At 39.3% G+C, this 18,115-nt stretch overlaps 1 protein-coding gene across 2 annotated transcripts in view; it reads right to left on the reverse strand.

Moving 5' to 3' along the window:
- Positions 1 to 16,099, reverse strand: part of LOC150091211 (hemocytin-like) — a 1,750,539-nt gene extending 1,734,440 nt beyond the window's left edge. For both annotated transcript variants that reach the window (XM_090374755.1, XM_090374750.1), the window contains exon 1: positions 15,954 to 16,099. In XM_090374755.1, the coding sequence (XP_090230881.1) occupies positions 15,954 to 16,027 (74 nt within the window). In that variant the 5' untranslated portion in view covers positions 16,028 to 16,099. The remainder of the gene's footprint in view (positions 1 to 15,953) is intronic.
- Between the last annotated feature and the right edge of the window lie 2,016 nt (positions 16,100 to 18,115).

Here is an 18,115-nt window from a genome sequence, read left to right on the forward strand (position 1 = left end):
ATGAATACTCCATTCTGGATTCTGCCGTGCTGGATCAGATTCATTGCGTCGGGTCTGGTTGTCTAAAGGGTCTATTATCCATGGCGTACAGTTGGAGATTGCTGGATAGTACCGTTATTGGTTTTGGAGGTTCCAGTGCATGTGAAACAGCAGCTGAGGAAATATTCAGTTGAACTGTGATTTTTGAAGTTTATAGTTGTGCCATCCAGACTATTGAATATTATTGTTGTTTTATTATATATATATATATATATATATATATATATATATATTTTATTATTATTATTTTTTTTCCCCTGCTGGCTCCCTGGTATGGGCAACCCGGGGCGCGGGATTGCTGGCACTCACTGGTATTGCACTACCTCCAGTGGGTGCGGGATTTCAAGTGCGAATAGCGCTACAGTAAAATCAGACTCAGGTAATTTAACATACTTTTTAAGGACTGCTTTGTAAAGACTATATATTCCCAAGTTCTCAAGGTAGATTTGGGCTTATGCCTGGGAGCTACCCTGAATAAGAACACACTTGCACACACACACACGAGAGTTTAATGTTTGTCAGAGCATATAATTATATGTAAATATATCTTGTATATAAATCATGTATATACTTTTATGTACATAATGTTGAGACTATATTGTGTGTAATTAATAAATGAATGAAAAAAAAAAATGTCCATTGTAGGTGCTGTCACCAGTGAACCGTGTTTAACATGGGCACTCGAAGCAGCAAGTGGCTACGCAGCCCCATTTTCAGCAGGGTTCGAGATATTATGGGTTGTGACACATTACTTCAATCACCATCATCCCAATTACCGGTGTGGCGGTCGCTCTTCTGTTATCATGGCAACAGAGGGCAATCGCCACATTTGTCCTTCTGTTGCCACGTACCATCCAGGAGAGCCTTTGCTCACCACAAGCATTGATGAGCCATGGTCGTCCAACACCTCGCCAGTGTTTCGTGGGTTTCCTCTCCTCGGACCACTTTCAGTAGGTACTAACCATGAGCATCCCACCAGCCGTGCTGTTTCGGACATGCTCTGATCCAGTTGTCTGGCCATTACAATTTGGCCTTTGGCCTTTGTCAAACTCGCTTAAGTCCTCTGCCTTTCCCATCTGAAGAACAAAAGTAACACCGATTAATGGAGCTCAGTATCAGGTGTTTTTTATACCATGTAATGACCCGCGCACGCGCCGTAGCTCACCTGCAGTTGCTTCGATTTGCATAACGACTCTCTGGTTGGTCATAATGTTTTGGCTCATCAGTGTAAATAAAAAGTGCAGTTGACAAAGTACATATTTATTATAAATATTACATTTATTATAATTAAACAACACTATGTGAATATTGTTTAATTATACTGTAATAAATGATTCACCTACACAGAAACTCAGAATGAAACTCAGAAGTGGGCCAGAAGCAAAAAAAAGGTTGAGAACCACTGGTCTAGATGAACCTGCATTGCTTCTTTAACCAGTGACTCCATTATTTTGCCCGGAATAGAAGTTGAACTAGCAGGTCTGTAATTAGTCGTGTCACCCTTTCATCTGACTAAGTCAGCCCCCATTCTGAAAAAGGCTCATAAAAATTCCTAACCTCATTTACGGGATTCGAACTGAGGTCTTTTCCCCCCAACGTCGGGAGCACTACGATTGTACCAACTGTGGTACCCACGAGGGCCATCTGTACTTACTCTTAGTTATCCTAACACAGCCCATGTATTTACTTAGAAGAAGAAGAAGAAGAACTCTTTATTACATACAAAAGACACATGCCGTACACAATACCCTTCACGGCTACAAGCCAGGGGTTGACAGTAAAGGGACTTGTTCCACGATGACACTCAGGAGTCTGCATGGGTAGCACAGTGGTAGTGTCACCGTCCTCCCCACACCGGATGTAAAAGTCCTGGGTTGGAATTCCGTTGATGATGCGAGGAACTTTAATGGGCTTTTTTTTCATTTCGTGGCTGAGTTTGTTGGTCTCAGGCATAAAAAGCAAGATTTTTTTCCACAGCAAAACAAGCAAATCGACTTGAGAAAACACGCAATTTACTGACACAAATAAGGGTAACAATAATATAATTACGGGTAACACTAATATAATAATTTTTTTTTTTTTTTTTTTTTTTTGATTTGATGACTCCCAGCAGTTCTTGAAATCCCCAGCACCTTACTTTCCAGGCTGCTGCTCATTTCAATAGAAGCAGTGCCTGTGGCTATTGTTAATCTGTATCCACCAAGCTAACAGTTTTTAACACTACCTCGATTGTATGAGTAAATTTTCTTGCACCCTTTTTATTTGAGTGTATCCCATCCCTGTAGAAGCAATCCCTCCTGTTAACAAGCACAGACCACCCTGAGAAAATTTCTACCCGATGAGCCTTGCACAATCTCTGCACGGTCGAATTGATTAATAAAGTTCTCATCATATACTCCTTCTTATCGTGTCTGGGCAGATTTGCAGACACTTTCAACTTTTTTTTTCAATATTGAGCTGTACTTGTTAGATAAGTCCTCAGATCTCCTACTCTTAACGTCATTAGTGCCAACGTGCACAATAATATCACCTTTTATTTTATGCCCTTAAAAGATGATATCTTCTCTACCAAGAAATCGACTTTTTCCCCAGTAGACACCCCCCCCCCTCATCCTATTCCATCTATCCTTTTTTATGCAATATGTTTTTCGTTTTCTTGACAATAGAGTCATCGACAACAACTGGCTACTGTGGGACCAGGGCATTCTGCCTTGGGGGTTGCCTTATGATCAAGTGCAAGCTCTGGCATTGATATAGGCAGCAGAGGGCTTGATGAGCTGTCTAATTTTAATCCTTCGAGGGCATCCACCTTGTTCTTGAAGTCCTCATAAAGGCCCATAACAACACTGAATTGGCGCTTAACATCCGCACACGCTTTACATCTAGCACACAAAGTGTTCAACCCCATTTGCATTATCATGTCCTATTTCTCATAGCTCCACAAACGACATTCAACAGTACATTTCATGAGGCTTAGACGATACAGGTTATCTAGTCCTGCTTGAAGTGTCAGCCTGGTTGCGTCCTGCTGTCGTGGGGAACATTTGTGCAACCGGTTATTAGTTTTACTAGCATTTGGACATTTGTTTCAAAGGGTTTCTCGCAGGATGAAGTTAAAGACGAGGTGACTTTCAGATTTAGTTCTGGATCGGGTGTAAAGGTGGTTAATTGGGTGGTTGTATTCAGTCCTCGCATGATGCGGTATATTTTAGATAGCGATAAAATCTATCTAGGATTTACATCACACAGATTCCGTAAGTTTACGATTGCAAGCAAGTGTTTCCATTGTTGGGGTATGCCCACTCGGCACAATTTTGTTCGCATAAGGCAGTTTCTTGTGGACACTGTGCAGAGGGTGGTCATGTCTATGGAGATTGTCTCCATAAAGAAGACTCTCCAAAATGTATCAACTGCAAGAGACGTGGTAGAGATTACAATCATTCTGTAAGGGATGCGAAGTGTCCAGAATACTTAAAAGCAGTACAACTTACGGACAGCAGAACCAGACATGAGTGATAATGGTTCAAATTCAGCAACAGCGTTGGCCAATAAGAATCCAATTTTAGGTAATATTATATATGAGGGGATAAAAGTTCTTCAGACAAATGTTCAGCGCTGCAGAGTGGCAATGGCTGAGATTAGAATAACAGCATTTGAAAATAATTTTGATATTATTTGCATACAGGAACCCTTTCATTCTTTGCAGGTAGGGGGTGGGACCCACAAAGTTATGAGTTTTCCCACGTCAGCAAGAATTATTCATTCGCTTGACAAACCTCCAAAAAGTGACATAGTTGTTATAAATAGTGATCTGGTTGTTACCAACATTACAGGTCTGTGGACGGACACTGTGACCATTTTAATAATTTCTACACCTTTCATAAATTTTTACATTGCATCTGTTTACTGTCCGCCTAGTGAAGACATACAATTGACTCTCCATCGTTTGGACAATATATGTACTAATTTCGCTTCTAAAATCTTATAACAGCGGATCTAAATGCTAAATCCAACTTCTGGCACAGCGGTTTTACCAACCCTAGAGGATTAGCTCTCGGGGATTTAATTTCATCCTACAACTTAAGTGTGCAAAACTTGGCTGACAAGCCGTTCACATTCTCTACTGTGAATGGCGAATCAAACATAGATGTCACTCTTACCACGATTAAAAAAGATGAAATTCTAACCGACTGGGATGTTATTCCAAACCTTGTGAATAGCGACCACCGCGCTTTGTATTTGGTTTGAAGCCTCGACAGCAATATAATGATTCACAGCCACACGATCTTAACCGTTTCTCAATGAATACCATTAAATGGAACAAATTCAGAGATTATTCTCATTATTTTCTCTGCAGATGTTGTAGATAGTTTAAACGCTATGACAGCAATGGAATTTACAAATTTCGTCCAGACCCACCTGTATTTGGCAATGGAGTACTCAGCCAAAAGAAAGCAGACAAGAAGAACTTCTGTTCCTTGGTGGTCTTCAGACTCAAGTAACCTGTGAAAGCAAGTTCAGCAGGCTAGAAAAGAATTCCAGGGACATAGGCATCTTTCTGCCGAGGATGTTCGGACCTTCGGGGAAGCTTACAATACTCTAAGGAAAAACTATCAAAAGGCAATTTCCAACTCAAAAGAAAGTTGTTGGAAAAATTTTGTAACGGAAATAAATAATAGGAAATAAAGAACCGCGGGGCTTGCTTTACCGGATATCAAGGAACAAAATGGCTTGCGGAAATGTTTATAACACAGTTAAAGTAGATGGTCAAGAGACACAAGACTGGATGTCTACGGTGGATTCCATAATTAACAACATATTCCCCAAAGATATAACGGATCTAGATTCACCTGAACAAATGCAAATAAGTCATGATAATGAAAAGTATGAAGGACCATCAGACATTGAACCCTTTTCACTCCTGGATTTGGGCTCTGCCATGGCAAAGCTCAATGGTAAGAAATGCCCTGGTTGACCTGATTGAGAACACAGTCATCGTTAAATTTTTTTGATTTTTTTCAACACATTCTTTTAAATTTGATGAATAAGTGTTTACTAGAAGGAATATTTCCGCGTCAATGGAAAATAGCTCTACTAAAGATACTGCACAAGCCTGAGAAATTAATATCAGATCCACGGGCATACAGACCTATTTCGCTTTTAGCAAACCTGGGAAAATTGTTTGAGCGAATGTTAGCCTCAAGAATCCAAAAAATGCTAGATCATCAGTTATGTTCGGAAGCACAATACGGCTTCAAGAAAGGACGGTCGACTGAAGACGCTATAAATCTGACCAACTACGTATCCAACTCGCATGCTAAATACGTACTCGCTGTGTTTGTGGACTTGCAGGGCGCGTTTGACACTTTATGGGAAAGTGTCCTCAGGAGCTTGAGATCCGCAGTGTAATGCGTATATCTACAATGTTATGCGATTGTACGTTAGCGACAGACATATTAAGGTGGTGGCAAAACATCTTACGTACTGGGCTCAGATTTCAAGAGGATGCCCCCAAGGATCAGTGTCGGGACCTCTCCTCTGAAACGCTGTGCTGGATTAATGATTAACGCGGGAACACAGTGGTATCAGTAAGATAGCCTATGCAGATGATTTGGTGATCGTTGCTGATGGAAACACAAGGAGAATAACTGAAGAGAAAATACAGCCTATCTTGGATGACTTGATGTCATAGGCTACAGTCAACAAACTGAAAATATCCCCCAGTAAAACCAGTGTTATGACTTTTAAGAGCCATTTTAGCCACAACAGAGAGCCCAGAATCCGACTAAATAATACCCAAATACCATATGTATCCCAAACTAAGTATTTGGGAATCACCTTAGATGATCAACTCAGTTTTCTGCCTCATGTGTCAAAACTCAGTGACAAAATCCATTTTTTCACAGCCTCAGTTATCAGAGTTTCAAGGAAAGAGTGGGGATTATCAAAGAAAACCTTGAACCTTTACTATAAAACCATATTTTGCCTATTATATCAAACGCAGCAAGTGTTTGGTACCAAAAAGTATCAAAAGTAAAAGTGAAACAGAAACTTATTTCCACACAAAGATCAGTTCTTTTGACGATCAATAATATTCCAAGGGCTGTTTCAAACAACGCACTCCAAATACTTGGCGGTATGATTCCTGTAGATTTATATAGCTTTTCGAGGTTTGATTTACTACCTAAAAAAAGGACAGTCTAAGACAATGCTTGGAATTACGACTGACCAAGCCAGCGACTTTAAAAGGGAGAAGAAAAGGCTTTGGAAGGAATTTACTGTTGTCTGGCAAAAAAGATGGGATGAAAGCGAATTTGGGCTTGTAACAAGAAAGTATATTGCGCAAGTGGAATTCTCAACAACCCCTGGAGTTCTTTCGTGGTTTAGACCTTCTATGACAACTTCTTATCTGCTAACAGGGCATGGGTCCCTCCGGGCTAAGTTATTTGAGCGTGGCCTGGAGCCTGATCCGTACTGCACATGTGGGGAATATGAAACGTGGATTCATGTACTTCTGAACTGTCCATTGTACTCTCAACTTAGAACGGATTTAATGTCTGCAGTTCCAAACTTATTGGAGAAAAATGTAAATATCTTAGTTGAAGACCATAACTTTACTGCTCTGCAAACCTTCTCAAGATCAGTTTTCATATTGAGGACTCAGCTAAGAACTTTAGCTTCTTCTGGGAATTGACTTCACAAATGACCAAAAGACAAAAGGTTTAAGTGTAAACAGATTTAAGTTAATTGTTATTGTGTTGACTTATATGGATTGCTATTGTGTTGATTTATGTTAATTAATGTTGCATTGATTTTGGCTAATTGTTATCGACAAGATTTATGTCAATTGTTATTGTAAAGATGTATGTTATATATTGTTTTCTTGGTTCTCAGTAATTCAGGTCTCTGAGCATATTTTAAAAAAAAAGTATTGTGTATATCTGTTTAATATAATAATTAGTGGGTGTAAGTGAGGATAATTTGTGGAAGTTCTCCACTAGTAATTCATTTGTTCATACCCACTGGTATTGCACTACATCCGGTGGGTGCGGGACTTGTGCATTTGGCACAAATACATAACGTAAACCCGGGCCTAGAGAAGGGCACCGGGCAACAGCTGTCTTATATTGGCGGTGGTAAAATACCTCGCACATATTTTTAGGCTAGATTTGTTGAGGTTCTACGCCAAAACAGATGAACTAGGTGGAGATGGGCTTTTGCCTAGAAGCCACCCTTGACTCTGGGATACACGTACGAAGTGCACCAGGAGGTATAATATAATGTCTTATATATATGTGTAATGAGAATGTTAATGTATATAAAATTGTATACATATCTTTTTGTAAATATATATATATATATATATATATATATATATGTGTGTGTGTGTGTGTGTGTGTGTGTGTGTGTGTGTGTGTGTGTGTGTGTGTGTGTGTGTAATAATTGTGTGTGTACAAATAAATGGAAAAATGGAATGTTGTTTCCAAGGCGCCACTTCTGAATTAGAGTACAGCACCGATATAGAGATGCTGTTTTTGCCTCAGAATTATTCTATTAAGCCATGTAAGGATCCCATAATCTAACCTGAGAAATTTGTTGATGTGGGCCTTGGATGCCGAGGGCTAGATGATGGACGCATATAATGGTATGAGAAAAAAGAAAGCGCCGCACATATCAAACGTAAGCCAAGGGTCATGTATTCCAGCAAGCTCTTGGCATACACATTGCTGCTCAAGGGTGTCATTGAGATGCTGATGAAATGTGAGCACCTCATCCCACGTTAAGCATACGTTCTTACGCGTATTGACCTTTTCTATGGGTTCACTTGCAAGCTAGATTTCTAAGTTGTTCCTTAATCTTTTGTTTGTAAAGGGCATTTTTCAGCTGATTTAGCGTGATGAAGTTCTAAACTGATTGATTCTAGATATCCTTCTAGTTGTGATTTCTAATTGGTCAGTTGATTGTTGGCAAGAGCTTGATTAAAATTATTATATTTGAGTCACCCTAATTCATTACATAAACCTATATTTGTGTCTGTAAATTGCGTGTGTTCTCTGGTCGATTTGTCTGTTTTGCTGGAAGAAAAAACCCCAGTTTCTGGCGGAAAACCTAGCTATCTACGCCTGAGACCGACTTACTCAGCCATGGAGTGAAAAAAGGCCACTCAAGTTCCTCGCGTCATCGACGGGATTCGAACTGGAGAGGGGAGGACGGTGACGATACCACTGTGTTACGTGCGCAGACAAGAGCTTGATTAGGGTCAGATGCTATTAACAGTTTTATGTAATGCGCATGAGAAAAAAAGCCCTGTTGTAATGTAAGGAAGGGTTCAAGAGCTGCAGCGAACAGTAAGGGAGAAAGAATGCTTCTCTGCTGTACTCCTTCAGTGTCTGCGCGGTAGTACAATGGTATCGCCACCGTCCTCCCAACACCGGGATTCGAACCCGGTGTTGAATCCTGTTCAACACCGGGATTCGAATCCCGTCGATGACGTAAGGAACTGTAATGGGCTTTTTTTCACTCCGTGGCTGAGTTAGTCGGTCTCGGGCGTAGATAGCAAGGATTCTTTTCCCAGAAACTGGGGTTTTTTCGTCCAGTAAAACAGACAAATCGACCAGAGAACACACGCAATATACAGACATAATACATATCAGGGTATATGTTTTGGAAATTATGGGTGGCCCTAATATAATAATTTGAATTTGTACTCCTCCAGTGACCAGGCATCTATGTTGATAGTTTTGATGAGTAACCAAAAGGCATCTAGGTAGAACTGCTTCCAAAAGTCTTGATGCAACCTGTAACGTTGAAATAGATACCCAAGACATATAAGCCCTCGTGGGTTGCACCGCTGGTATAATCACCATCCTCCCTCCAACTGGCGGAAAAGAACTAAGTTCGAATCCTGTCAGTGTCGCGAGGAATTTTAATGTTCTTTTAATGTGGCTAATGTCGGTCTCAGGCGAGGGAAGCATGGTGTTTTTCCTCCCGTAAACTCGGGTTTTTCGTCCAGCAAACAACAACTCTACCACGGAACAACACACGCAATTTACAGATATTATATAGGATCAATATGGCTTAAGCTGGTGAAAATCTAATAACAACCAACGAAGACAACACATATTAAGGCATCAATATTTATGTGGTCATATGCTACTTTCAGTTCAAAGAAGACCAAGTTTCGCTGGGTCATTCAGTGTTCTCTATATTCTTGTGTGTCAAGCGGGTTGGTAATAATAGACCTGCCTTTGATTACAGTGTGGAGGTAGGGAGGCCTGTGGTTGAAGCAATGATCTATTATAACAGATTGAATAGCCTTCTTAGAGTTTCATGAATCCAAAACTGATGGCGACGAGTCGGAAGTCCCTGGTCCCTTCGGCTGCTTAAATTTTGTTAGGCGCACAAAGTAAATGTTTCAAATGAGGCGCACAAAGTAAATGTTTCAAATTTCTGGGGAGTTGCGCCGGTAGCACAGTGGTATCGTCACTGTCCTCCCCACACTGGGTGGAAAAGGCCAGTTTCGAATACCGTTTGATGACGAGAGGAATTTTAATGGGCTTTTTGAACTACGTGGCTGAGTTAATAGGTCTCATGCGTAGATAGCAAGGTTTTCTCCCCAGAAAGGGGAGGGGGATTCGCCCGGCAAAACAGGCAAATCGACCGGAGAACACGCAATTTACAGACACAAATAGGGTATATGTAAGAAATTACCGGGTGACTTTAATACAAGTTGGTTTGCTTTTTTGTATGCGCTAGTAACGATTTGATTAAAAATATACACTAGAATATCCGCAGTGTAAATGCTGCATAGTTGCAAAATGAAGAGCGGAAATCCGTGAGGGCTTACTACTGACTTTAGCTATAACTTCTTTATGATCTCGATCAGTTGATCTCTGGAGATGATGAAATTAGTGAATATTACTGTTTTTTGTTAGTGGGTCCTACTAGTGACAGATAGACTGAACTGGTTAAGCTGCTCAAAGGCCAATTTTTCCCATACCATGAAAGCCTTCTCATTCATTGTAAAATGTTTTCGAGTAAACATGTGTATTCTTTTTGAGTGTCGTATATAGCCGACTGGACTAGCCGGATGGGTAAAGTGCCTGCCTGCCTGGAAAACCAAAGGTCGCGGGTTTGAATCCCGCCTCGGGCTTGGATCACAGTAGTGCAACAAAATCTTGGGACACAGAAGCCGATGCGCCAACAACTAACAAAAAAAAAAAAAAAGAAGAGTGTCGTATCCTCTCAAGAATCAATTTTAAAAGCAGTTTCCCGTTATATGTGATGAGATCCTCTTGATTATCAGTCCTTTTCCATCATCGGTAGGCCTTCTGCTTACGATGAAAAGCACGTTTGTTAGCATTGAACCATGGGGATGTTTTCGATGTGATCCAAACTTCTTTTTATGCCCCATCCAGTGCTGTTTGTCTGAATTTGTCAGTCAAATAAGCTTCCTACAGGCGGAGAATATATAGATCCTGTCAGTTAAACTCTGTTAGGCGTTTCAGAATTAATTCAGGTTTCAGGTACGTAACTGAAAAGATTGCTTTTGATGTTATTTACTGTTTAGATTGACGGAAATCGTGAGCTGCATCAAGCGTCGGCTCCAGCAAGAATTTGCATACGATCTGGATGTGGTCTGACTGGAACCTAGGGTGGCATGTTATGTATCCAATTGTGATCGAGTAGATCTAAGATGCTCGTTGAGCTTCATTGTTGAAGTTTTCCACTTCATGTTAGGACACTTTAATAAACGCGAACCACTGGCAGTACAAACGCTTTCAAGTAGTGATAAGGTGAAAAAAAAATTAAATAAGTAGCATTATGCTACTCCCCCTATCTTGAATGATGGACGATACAAGCTTATTAATTTTTCGGTAGCCAAGTTACAATGGTTACCGAAAAATTACTGGGTATAGTTTAGTGCAAAGAAATACATTAAGTCATCTTATATATTTTATAATATTTAGAATTGATCTAAAGCTAAAAGTAAATACCGTAATAAGATGACTTGGGGGGGGGATAAAAAACGCAAAAACATTAAAATCACATTTGTGTTTTTATTAAATAACAAACTGCCTTTGTATAACTAGTTCTAACACTGAATTACTAGCATACAGTAAACACAAAAACAAAATGGTAAATAAATATTGGGCTGTCTTCATCCCTGACGAGACCTACAAAGTGACATAAGTTCACTTCCCTAATTTGAAAATGCTGTACTCCCTATAATATATTTCTCCCATCCAGATAACTGACATTTTTGACACTCTTACATATTCAGGATTGCTTAATTAAAATAACACCCAATCTGAAATACAATATAACATTTTATTAATAAACAAATTAAAAATTTAATAAAAAACCGCAACAGAATGTGCTGGACGTATTCACCTTGCTCATATAGATATGAATTCACTCTTTAAAGCGTGGTTGTTTTCATACTACTACTAAGAATATATTCATTAACAGTGAAAATGCCGTGAATGATTCTCTTATTTGGTACAGGCTTGTTTGGATATTTAGAGAGAGAGAAAGAGAGAGAATCTTTATTGCAACAACCTTTGATTGTAACTGGTTAAAAGGTTAAACAGTGTTGCACTTTCTCTTCACAGCCAAATGACCAGGAGTTTATTTACTACTAGATGTCTTCTGACATCACAAAATAATCTGGATGCAAGGCATTTCTAAATATAAATAATAGCATCCCGGTTATCGGAAACAATTGGGATCGAGAGTATTCAGAAAATCGTGTTTTTTTTTTTTGAATAATCGAATTTAAGTGCAATTTATAAATTTTCTGTTTATACACCGAGACGACCAAACGGTCAGAGGAGTTTACAAGATACACAGAATACAAGAAACGTACCGTATTCAGCAGTCACGGGCTTGAACCCCGTGTCACTCAAGGTACGTGCACTTATGCACCCGCGCGCCTGACCACTAGGCTACGGCGGCCTTTTCATCTACAGCATAAAAGTTAAGAACCTTTAAAATGTATATACAGTATACTGTATATTTCCTCATATGTCAAAAGGTGATGTGAATCGCTTGCATCTTAATTCAATCACATTCCTTTAGTCATACCTGAATCGCTTGCAACTTAATTCGAACACATTCCTTTAGTCATACTAATTAACTACAGTATTTTTTTTTATATTTTTTTTTTATTTGCAGCAATTTAAGTAATGGCATATCTGTAGTCCTTTTTTAACAGTGAGATTTTTATGCAACACATTACTGTGGTTGGTATAAGACAAAAAGTGCAATTTGCTGTACAACAAGAAGAAATATGCCAGGCAAACAACACCTACTTCAACAATGCTGTAGAAGACCAATTTACCACCGATGAACTGCAGCAGGTTCTTACCAAAATGAAGGAGAGGAAATTCCCCAGACCAGACCTCATTGAACCTGAAGTCCTTAAAAAGACCGCCAAAATCAACATCCAGTTCCTACTCGACCTCTTCAATAAGTGCTTGTCCCATGGATCTTTCCCAGAAGAATGAAAAAACGCCAATGTAAAACTTATCATAAAAAATCCGTCTAAACCACCCCAACAACCAGAGTCATATCGACCCATTGTCCTTTTATCCATGGTCAGTAAACTGAACGTCTACTCCTAGTACGTCTCCAAGATAATTACACAAAAGTTGGGCTCCAGTCCAACTTCCAGTTTGGATTTCCACCGGGGCGTTGCACAGAAGACGCATTGTGCAAAGGATCATCTCTGCAGTCTCAACTTCTACCTTCAAATACTACCTACTAATAGCAATAGATTTCGCAGGAGCCTTCGACAGGCTCTGGTGGGAAGTATTCTTCACAGACTTAGGCAAGCAAATATTCCATTAAATTTATACAAATGCATCGAAAACTACTTATCAAATAGGAAAAGTATTTGAATCACCAGATCTATCTACAAAGGTTGCCCCCAGGGTTCAGTCCTTGGTCCTTTTCTGTGGAACATTGTCCTGGATGAGCTCCTTGGAATGGACCTAGGTCCTATAGCTATACAAGCCTTTGCTGATGATGTGACCATATCGATTGAGGCTGACAGCAGAGCTTCTCTGGAAGACAGAGGAAACCAAGCACTTCAAATCCTTCAGAACTGGGCAGACCTACACAAGCTAAAACTCTCTCACCACAAAAGACACAATCCATTCTTCTGAAGGGATCACTGCAGCCTACGAGAAACCCCACTATCAAACTTCAAGGCCAAACCATCAAGCTAGTTATTATTATATTATTATTATTATTAATAGCCTCAGGAAGCCTGAGGCTTATGCTGCACCAGGAAAAAAAAAAGTTCCCAAGTTACCCTGAGAGAGAGAGAGAGAGAGAGAGAGTCAAAAGTAGAAGGGAATCACCAAGAAAGAGAAGAATTGATGACATCCAGCTCAGGACCCTGGGTGTACCAAGCCCATACTCACCAGATGTGAGACCCCAGGGTTGTTTCTATGTTAAAACTACTGGGAATAGTACTTGACCCTAAGCTCATTTTCTCTCCGCATCTTGCACACCTCCATGTGAAGGTGAGAAACTACACTGCTCTCATTGCACGGGTGAGTCGTCGTGATTGGGGATTGAATCGATGCACCCTTAAAGTTCTATATAAATCAATCTTCCTTCCCTTCATAACGTATGGATCTGGGGTCTGGTTTCGCAGGGCAACTCTTTACAACAACAGACGTAAACTGGGAGCCATCCAGCGCACCATTCTTCTTACTATTACAAGGGCATGCTGCACAGTTAGCAACCCAGCCCTTCAGGCTCTTGCGGGCGTCCTTCCGCTTGATCTGGAGGTTATTCGAAGGGGCCTCCACTACTGTCTATCCAGGGATATACCAGCAACTATCCTTGGACACTCCATCAATAATCTGAATGAAATCAGGCAGGAAAAGAAACAAATTGCTATCCTACTACTTTAGACTTGGAAGGACAGATGGACTGCTACCGACAAGGGCCCAATCACCAAGAAATGTATACCTTATGTGAATGCCGTATTTCCCAAGTCTCCAAATTGGTTCTCGCCTGGTCTTTGTACCACCTACCTCATTACCGGACACAGATCAATAAACCATAAACTAACATCCATGGGAATCACTGACAGCGCCTACTGTGCATGTGGTGAAATAGACGACTGGAACCATCTAGTATATTCCTGTCAACACTATGAGTACCTCCGCAGCATCCTGTTTACTGGTACACAAGATTACCCTCAAGGAAATGAACACTTATTCATCACAGAAGAAAACTACTACTATGAGTTGACCAAGTAACCCAAACGTCTGATCCTTAAATAACTGGCCAACCGATCTTAACCTGGATAGGATCAACTGGCGTACGGGACACCTGATTCCTCAGTGGCAACTTACACGCAGCTCTCTTGCTGTGTCTTATTTATCGTCCTTCCCGGGTTCCCCTTTAACCTGATGGCGCTTATTACTCCATTGATAACCTGGAGGATGCCTTCGCCTACATCCTCCAATTTCTAGCTATACCCTCCGTTCTTGCGTACACTCTGTACTTCCCCGACTCTACCTTTTTTTTTTTTTTTTTTTTTGTCTTCGTCCAGGAAGCTGTGGCGACCCTGGCGGAGACAAGCCAGAGAATAATGGGCAGCCTGGCTACCTCCTAGTGGTGTGTGTGTGGGCAAAGTGGAGTCCCACCATGGGCCCTGCGGCCAAATGCCAGGACACACGACAGAACCTAACGCAATATGTCATATACAACACACAACACTTTTCTGGCATTTACAGTAGTACTGTATTCCTTCACAGCGAACATATGGCGCAGATGTGGGAAACTACAGGTGGCACCTGATCCTAATACTATGCACACTATGTACTGCTAGCAACCACAATGAAACTGCTTTCTTCCAAATGTCTAAAAATATTTCCTTCCTTATCCGATGACAAATCTAACTGTTTTGTTAACAGCGCTTAAAAAATCTGTAGTACTTTAGCTATTAATTAAGCGTTAAAATTGAAAATGTTATTGACAACTTGTTTGTTTTACATCAAAGAAAAGAAAAAATTGCGACACACGCCAAACCCATTTAACATCAATGCGGCCCACACGTACTACCTAAATTGAGGTGCCTGGTAATAATAAATAAATAAATAAAAATAATGAAAAAAAAATCTTCATATTAGAAATTAAAAGCTTGCCAACTCCCTGAAAGCTTATAAATCCCCCACTGTAGGCTCCGCATTGTTTCTTATAAATTAAGCATCTCATACTTTACAATATTTACTTTCTGCCGTTATAAATAGAAGGAAGATACTATTTTTCTTCCTTCGCAAGGAACACAAAAAGAACGAAACAAACCATCTGCTAGGCTGGCTTGAACAAGCTTTAGACTCACATCCCTGCATTGTTTATTCGACTTTCATATGAATAAGGTTTATATGTGGCTTCCAAGAAGGCCAAAAGAACCTTTTTACAATTGGGGGGGGGGGGAGTATTCGCTACTACGCATCCTTTGGCCGGTTACTTTACTCACTTCTTCATTTACTGTTTCAGGGCCTCCTTAGTGTCTGTGACGATCTCCAAAAATTCATCACAGCCATACACTGCACTTCTCCTTCGTGTCACGGAAAACATATCATACAGAAAAAAAATAAAATAAAAATAATAATAATAATAATAAAAAAATAACAGAAATCTAACAAGTTGCTGTCTCAAAAACTCAACTTTCATAATTTGATACTGGGCATTGCCAAAATAATATTTGTCAAGTATACGTGAAATTGACATATTACGCCATGATATAACTGCCAACTAGTAAATCATTTTTCAAAAACATTGCACAAAATTAAGCTTTCAAGAAATCCATGTGAATCACTTGCCCATGTACAAAAGCAATTTTATACCAGTTGTCTGCCACAGAAAAATACCATTTTGATACTTACCCTTTGATTCCTGCATTAGCCGTGTTGTATAAAAGAATTATGCAGCAACATATCAGAACCCACTTTAAGACCATAGTGGAGGCAATTCGCTTTTATTTGCAACTGCCACTGGACAACAGGTCACTTTTCAAGCGTACAGCAGGAAGACTTTCGAAAATGAAACAATCTCAGCTTTTCGCGAGATTTCCAATAAATTCGGAAATCAAAGGAAGTTTGCAAGTAGCGATACCACCCACACCTAGGTGGAGCCGAAAACGAAAAATTACACTATTTCCGTATCACACAAACCTCAGAACAGATTCTGCGTGTGTCCAGTTGATCAGTAGGATTTCTTTTCCGGTCCTGCTAAACAGGATGCTACAATGTATGTCCATTTTCTAACTGATAATGTTGGCAAGACAATTACTTACTACATTACTCTCTCTCTCTCTCTCTCTCTCTTCTTTCTCTCTCTCTCTCTCTCTCTCTCTTCTTTCTCTCTCTCTCTCTCTCTCTCTCTCTCTCTATATATATATATATATATATATATATATATGCTACTGACAAAACCTGATTTCTGTTAGGCTTCAGTTAATGGGCGAGATGTAGTTTAAACAGTCAATCAGTATGCTAAAGGAAATCATACATTATTCCAGGGTATAACTCATAAGGAACTTATTTAAAAAAAAAAAAGTTTACAAAAAACTAAGATACAGTTAATTTAGGAAGATTAGGGCAAAATACAGATATGCGGCAAAAGTCTTGAAGAATTTACTTTCGTACGAGCTTTTTTCTACGAAAATAATATTTTCGTTATTTTGATAATTAAATTTCATTTCGTGTAATTTGATTTATTTTTAATATTATTTTTAAAAATAAATTGCAAAAGTTTTAACTCAAAAATTAATCAGTTATGAGTTACGAATGGAGTAATATGCGATTTTCAACAAATATAATTGATAAATAAAACATATGAAAAAAAAAATGCTTATTTAAGAACATGAAATAAGAAAGATAGAAAAATTAAACAATGTTCAATTCTTATAAAACAATTTTTCACGAAGGTACATGCATGTCTAGTTCTTCCAATGAACTATCATTCAAATGCAACTAAAACAATAAAAGTACATAGATTCAGTGGTTTGTGATGAACGCTTTTTTGGGTGAGCAATGACGAATATTTTAGATGTCATTAGAATATTTTGTAGGAAGTGATCTCAAGATTGAGACAGCAAATTCTTTTAAAAAATATAACACACACACACACACACACACACACACACCTATTAGATTCAGTGCAGCGCAAATGGGGAATGCATTGGAAGCGCCGCGCCTCGGCCCCGATTTTGGGGGCCCCCAGTAGAGGGAGCCATTAAAGTCTCAACATAAATAAACGAGGTCTCTTAATCCCCTTTGCATCCGGGTCCCCAAGTAGCTTTGCACGGCCGTGATCAGATTCATGTTATTGACTAGTAAGTGCTAGGTGAGGATTCCAGTATGGTAGGTAGGTAATATCATGACTGAACCTCACAGTAGAGGTCGGCAACGTTTTTTCTACGGCGGGTCACATCGTGCTTTTCCAATTTTTTTGATGGATCATAATGTAGTGCAGACATTGTAGATTACGTATAATGTAATTAATAAATTAAAAAAAATCATTCACGAATATTTTATTTTTAAATTCAGTTCTAAGTACATGTATTTATATACACGTAGTGATTATATTATATATATTATATAATATACACGTAGTAATAATATTATATAATATACACGTAGTAATAATATTTGTGGTAATAAAGTATAAGAATTTTTAATGGTTTCCTTCATGCTGAAGTTCTTTAGAAAGGTTTACTAAATCTGTTTGGTATTTTGTTACTTTTAACCGCGCACACGACTTTCAATTATCTCTTGTTAGCCTGTTTCGTAATGGATTTAACACATACTGTATTTCATTTGAGAAAATATTTGTTCGCAAATATAGGAAGAACCAAATGCAAATTCGGTTGCATGCATGAGTATCGAAATATAAACAATCAGGAATGCAACACGTCGCCGCATCTACAACCATGCTTGCAAGGTGCTCGAATTGAAACTGCATCGCGGATTTTTTTTTTTTTTTTTAAATGAATTTAAATGTTCGGTTACGGTCAAACAAATCATGCTGACTTGCGGGTCATAGG

The sequence above is a fragment of the Mastigoproctus giganteus genome, chromosome 1 (assembly GCF_048544385.1).
Source record: "Mastigoproctus giganteus isolate SK-2022 chromosome 1, ASM4854438v1, whole genome shotgun sequence".
Lineage (NCBI taxonomy): Eukaryota > Metazoa > Arthropoda > Arachnida > Uropygi > Thelyphonidae > Mastigoproctus > Mastigoproctus giganteus.